General features: G+C 36.8%; 1 protein-coding gene across 1 annotated transcript in view; it reads right to left on the bottom strand.

The window, feature by feature from the left end:
- Positions 1-1,585: 1,585 nt before the first annotated feature.
- LOC109485217 (fibropellin-1-like) overlaps positions 1,586-6,414 on the bottom strand; it is a gene marked incomplete at its 5' end in the record, with an annotated part of 5,957 nt that continues 1,128 nt past the window's right edge. The window contains 10 exons of the mRNA XM_019788662.1: positions 1,586-1,710; positions 1,863-1,973; positions 2,123-2,233; positions 2,646-2,756; positions 2,909-3,019; positions 3,176-3,286; positions 3,440-3,550; positions 3,705-3,815; positions 3,971-4,084; positions 5,824-5,916. Of these exons, the coding sequence (XP_019644221.1) occupies positions 1,586-1,710; positions 1,863-1,973; positions 2,123-2,233; positions 2,646-2,756; positions 2,909-3,019; positions 3,176-3,286; positions 3,440-3,550; positions 3,705-3,815; positions 3,971-4,084; positions 5,824-5,916 (1,109 nt within the window). The remainder of the gene's footprint in view (positions 1,711-1,862; positions 1,974-2,122; positions 2,234-2,645; positions 2,757-2,908; positions 3,020-3,175; positions 3,287-3,439; positions 3,551-3,704; positions 3,816-3,970; positions 4,085-5,823; positions 5,917-6,414) is intronic.

Here is a 6,414-nt window from a genome sequence, read left to right on the forward strand (position 1 = left end):
AGACAAGGACGAGAGACGTACCGGGGACATCGCCCGGCGAGGGCACGAAGCCGCCAGGCATGTCATGACAAGTTGCAGACTCGCCTGACGAACTGGACCATAAACCGACTGCATAAGACTGTTGACGGCATATAGAAGTGAGTAAACCCTTCGAAACTCTTTTAATTAGTATAATGGTTTCAGATCATTTCTGACGAAAGTTTAGAGCAACTCAACTTCGCAACTTACATCTGTGGCCTTTATCTGACCTGTTGTTCCAATATGTAAAAGCACCGGCCTTCTCACCGGGGCGTATTTCACATGTCAATGCTGGCTCGCATAACAATGCCTACTGCTGGCATCCGGGCCGCTGGGGAGACTGTTATCCTAACGGTTTTTAGCACATTCTGGCCGAAATGCCATTTTTACACTGTATTTAGTTTTCTGTTGTTGTTGTTTTTTCGTAGGTCAGAAGCGACTGATTGAACGTGGTAAGACTGTCTTCAGCGCAGACTTCTACAAAGACCATCCTGATGTGGGACTAGGAGACAGATGATGGCTGTGTAACAACACATGAACTGTGAGACGATCATCCTGGCGAAGCAAGACTTGATAGTTCTAGTTCTACCTGTTTAGTTTATTTATTTTACAAATGTTAGATGTATTCGTATAGTTATGGGTTCACCACACCACGAAGTGGTGTGTGGTGAACCCATATTGCTTTTTCTGGTGTTTCTTCTTCTCCTTCTTCTCCTGCCATTTTTTAAATGGATTCAGCTTCTTCATTTTAGGGCCTAAGGTCCTGAAATTTGGTATGGAGGTACAGTGGGCAAATACCCCTAAGCGTTTTTTAAATTTTTGTGATACGGGCTTTTAGAATGGTTTTATTTGAGTTTTTTGGCTGTGTTATAGCAAATGTATTACTGTGTTAGTGTGTGTTTACCACGTTTGGGCATGAGTCATCACAATGGAATGCAGGGCATCAACCAATAGGCATGCAGCTTTCCTCTATTCTTCTTGCTGATTGGCTGTTGGGATTTAACTTGATTAACACCTGCACAGAGCATTTCCACCTGCACAGAGCATTTCTTGCTGATTGGCTGTTGGGATTTAACTTGATTAACACCTGCACAGAGCATTTCCATACTAACAGTATGTCTGTATTCAAGTGTTTTGGTAGGTATTTCAAGCTTTCCTGCTCCAGCATTGGAATGCGGGGCATGAACGTTTTTTATTTTTATTTTGAAAATCAACAGTTTGCATTATGTAATTAAAAATCCTAACCAATAAAGTAGGGAATAGCTATCCAACTGTTTTTTTCGTTGTATGTTACTTCATATTATAGTTATATCAATGTAAATCATTGTTTTCCCTTGTGTTTCTCATTCTTTCCCTGCCATGTCGTAAAATGTGGTGAACCCATCGCTGTATTTGCTCCAAAGCAAATATTGGCCTTTCTAGTTGACGTCTGATTTGTAAAGATAACAATAAAACATCTTGTTTAAAAACCAAACAAATATTGCACAATATATTAAATACACCAGTCTAGATTAAGCTAATTATATGCTAATTAAAAGAAAAGTTACATTTAATAGCTAACTGCTTATCAATTGGACTCACCATTTTCACAGTTATGTCCAGTCCATCCAGGTAAGCAGGTACAGCTGTATCCGCCATCTTTGTTCACACAGCGGCCATGTTTACATGGATTCTCTTTACACTCAATGACGTCTGTTTTGTAAAGATAACAATAAAACATCTTGTTTAAAAAACGAAGAAATATTGCACAATATATTAAATACACCAGTCTAGATTAAGCTCATTATATGATGATTAAAAAGAAATATTACATTTAATAGCTAACTGCTTATAAATAGACTTACCATTTTCACAGTCATGTCCAGTCCATCCAGGTAAGCAAGTACACTTATATCCGCCATCTTTGTTCACACAGCCGCCATGTTTACATGGATTATCTTTACACTCATTAACGTCTGTTTGCAAAGATAACAAAAAAACATCTTGTTAAAAAACCGAAGAAATATTGCACAATATATTCAATACACCAATCTAGATTAAGCTCATTATATGGTGATTAAAAAATAATATATTTAATAGCTAACTGCTTATCAAATGGACTTACCATTTGCACAGTCATGTCCAGTCCATCCAGGTGAGCAGATACAGCTGTATCCGCCATCTTTGTTTACACAGCGTCCATGTTTACATGGATTCTCTTTACACTCATTGACGTCTGTTTGCAAAGATAACAATAAAACATCTTGTTAAAAAACCGAAGAAATAGTGCACAATATATTCAATACACCAGTCTAGAATAAGCTCATTATATGCTGTTAAAAAAGAAATATTACATTTAATAGCTAACCGCTAATCAAATGGACTTAACAATTTTCACAGTCATGTTCAGTCCATCCAGGTGAGCAGGTACACTTGTATCCGCCATCTTTGTTCACACAGCGTCCATGTTTACATGGATTCTTTTTACACTCATCGACGTCTGTTTTGTAAAGATATCAATAAACATCTTGTTAAAAAACCGAAGAAATATTGCACAATATATTCAATACACGAGTCTAGATTAAGCTCATTATATGGTGATTAAAAATATTATTTTTAATAGCTAACTGCTTTTCAAATGGACTTACCATTTTCACAGTCATGTCCAGTCCATGCAGGTGAGCAGGTACACTTATATCCGCCATCTTTGTTCACACAGCGGCCATGTTTACATGGATTCTCTTTACACTCATCGACGTCTGTTTTGTAAAGATAACAATAAAACATCTTGTTTAAAAACCGAAGAAATATTGCACAATATATTTAATACACCAGTCTAGATTAAGCTCAATATATGGTGATTAAAAGAAATGTTAGATTCAATAGCTAACTGCTTGTCAAATGGACTTACCATTTTCACAGTCATGTCCAGTCCATCCAGGTGAGCAGGAACACTTATATCCGCCATCTTTGTTCACACAGCGTCCATGTTTACATGGATTCTCTTTACACTCATTGACGTCTGTTGGAAAAGATAACAATAAAACATCTTGTTTCAAAACCGAAGAAATGTTGCACAATATATTCAATACACCAGTCTAGATTAAGCTCAATATATGGTGATTAAAAAGAAATATTACATTTAATAGCTAACCGCTAGATAATCAAATGGACTTACCATTTTCACAGTCATGTCCAGTCCATCCAGGTGAGCAGATGCAGTTGTATCCGCCATCTTTGTTCACACAGCGTCCATGTTTACATGGATTCCCTTTACACTCATCGACGTCTGATTTGTAAAGATAACAATAAAACATCTTGTTTGAAAACCGAAAAAATAATGCACAATATATTCAATACACCGGTCTAGCTTAAGCTCAATATATGCTGATTAAAAAGAAATATTACATTTAATAGCTAACCGCTAATCAAATGGACTTACCATTTTCAGAGTCATGTCCAGTCCATCCAGGTGAGCAGGTACACTTGTATCCGCCATCTTTGTTCTCACAGCGTCCATGTTTACATGGTTTCTCTTTACACTCATCGACGTCTGTTTTGTAAAGATAACAATAAAACATCTTGTTAAAAAAAACGAAGAAATATTGCACAATATATTCAATACACCAGTTTAGATTAAGCTCATTATATGCTGATTAAAAAGAAATATTACATTTAATAGCTAACCGCTAATAAATGGACTTAACAATTTTCACAGTCATGTTCAGTCCATCCAGGTGAGCAGGTACAATTGTATCCGCCATCTTTGTTCACACAGCGTCCATGTTTACATGGATTCTCTTTACACTCATCGACGTCTGTTTTGTAAAGATATCAATAAACATCTTGTTTAAAAACCGAAGATATATTGCACAATATATTCAATACACCGGTCTAGATTAAGCTCATTATATGGTGATTAAAAAGAAATACTACGTTTAATATCTAACTGCTTAATATCAAATGGACTTACCATTTTCACAGTCATGTCCAGTCCATCCAGGTGAGCAGGTACAATTATACCCGACATCTTTGTTTCCACAGCGGCCATGTTGACATGGTTTCTTTTTACACTCATCGATGCCTACTAAGTTAAAGTCAAAATAATTCCGTCTTAAATTCAAATGTGTACACAATAAGAAAGAAAGAAATTGATGATGATCATTGTACGCTTTTTTTTTATTTCTGTGATCTAGGGTAGCACTACTCAGTAGCTGTAGCATTTTTTTTACATAGTGGCCCGGAAGACATATATACAAGGCAAAACAATAAGACAATGAAACATCAATATCATAATTATGATTAATAGAAGATAATTTGATTACAAATGGATTTTCTGCCAATTTAATAAGACAATTAAATAGCTGTTTTCTATTAATGCATTTTAGAATATGCCTTACCAGTGGATGGTACAGATGTGGTCGTTATTATAGGCAAGGATCCTTTGGTGTGGTTGGTGTTGGTAAATGGTTCCATTGAGAAAGTTGGAGTTACTGTAGTATAGGTGGCGGATGAGATGTTATCCTTGTAGACCGATCTCAACATTGGGCTAGTTGACTGAAGTCTGTTTGAGACGATCCCCATGACTTCCGTCGAGTTACGATTTACCTAAAATTGTGGAAGACTGCATCATCACTTCATAACACTGGACAGTCCTTTCTTTTCCTTAATAATATTCATACCAACAAAAAAAAAAAAACAGACATAAATAAATAAATAAAGTTTCCCAAATGACAGTCCTAGTACAGCAGGCCAATTGTGCTAATATTTTTATAATTGCCCCATGCTAATATTCTCCTTAAGAATGGTCTTCTCAACAATATTGTTTACATCCTGTAAGTTGTCCTAGAATTTGAATGTATGCTTTTTCTGTTTATTAATTTACAACATCAAAAAGCGGCTGGGTAGCCTATTCAACTCGTAGTAGCTAATCAGTTAGTAATCAGTTGACCTATAGCATATAGTGGGTATGTGGAGGAAAAAGGCAGTACAATCTGGTAGAATAAAAACATCCACACACACATTTTTACATTTGCAGAAGTTTCAATTGGTCAAGAAAGAAGACTTGTTTCTTTACCTCCATTCCAGGTACCAGACTAGGGAGAAGGATCGACAGGGTGATAAGTATCGATATCCCCAGTAGAGCAAAGCCCAGCGCCATCCAGTGAACCTTTTTTAGATTTATCTTATTCCACATTTCCTTGGCAATGTCTAAGAAACATATCGAACCAAATAGTAAGGAGATTAGAATGCAAAAGGATATGTCATAAAAACAAATGCCCTGTAACAAATGTGACCACATATCTTTTACGCAATGATACTTTAAATAGCATAATTTACATTTGTCTCTCTCTATCTATATATCTATATTTGTAACTATTCAATTATCAGCTATGCTTATGCATAACGACTGTGGACATTAATCCATTTTCAAAGATCTTGTCAGAAAGGTGGAAAGGGTGAGAGATAAGATGGCTGCCTTTATGTAATAGTCCAAGGGACGCGGATAGAAACCACCGAGACCAGGGTAGCCCCTAAAGATAGGGTTTACCTTGGATAGGGTTTTAAGTTATTCTAAGTTTATTACTCCATGAAGGATGTATACCTACTGTAGGAGTATTGTGGCCAGATGGTTTTCGTGTTCGCAGCCAAAACACAGGGTTCCCTTTGTTTAATCGGCATGTAATTTTATACGTCATCTGCAGGCATGTCCGTGATGATGCACGTGTCTTTATTTTTACCGTAGCTGTTTTCGCGGTCAACGTAATATTTCAGATGCATCCCTACATTTATGAGACAAATGGTGAAGGTCTAAAAACGTTTTACCCTGTATGGTGGAGTTGGTTGGGTCGGAGGTACTTTCATCGTTGTCCGCACGTGCCTGGTAATCAGTCTGGTGTTGGTCGGCGGGTGTGGCACCTGTAGGAAAATTATAATTTTTTTATAAGATGGAAATACAGTCATATATAAAAGCTAGGGTTTTAAATACAAGTAACTTGGACAAAATGTTAAAAAGGACGCTTTACCTTTATTAGAGGCGTACATAGGGTTTAGTATTTTTGCAGCCGCGTCAGCAACTTCTGTCCAATCAGACTGAGGCTTCGGCATGGGTGCTGATTCTTAGTGAGGGGGGTAGGAGGATACAAATAATAAGTATTTTATACCTCGACGTTACATAAAATAGAATGCAAAGAATAATAATTTCTGAGCTTGATGTTATACCTTCGACAACATGCAAAACGACGCTACCCTGGATTTCGTATTTTTTTTAAAATATGAAATCCACAATAACATCATTGAAACCTGAACAGGTTTCTCAATGATTTTGAGAAAAAGTTGATAATTTCTTATCAAAGACATTTAACCCGATTCAGACCGGGATTTTTGGACATGCTGGGACGAGAGATGGGGGAGGGG

Source organism: Branchiostoma belcheri, unplaced genomic scaffold (genome assembly GCF_001625305.1).
Source record: "Branchiostoma belcheri isolate BF01 breed outbred unplaced genomic scaffold, Haploidv18h27 scaffold739, whole genome shotgun sequence".
NCBI lineage: Eukaryota > Metazoa > Chordata > Leptocardii > Amphioxiformes > Branchiostomatidae > Branchiostoma > Branchiostoma belcheri.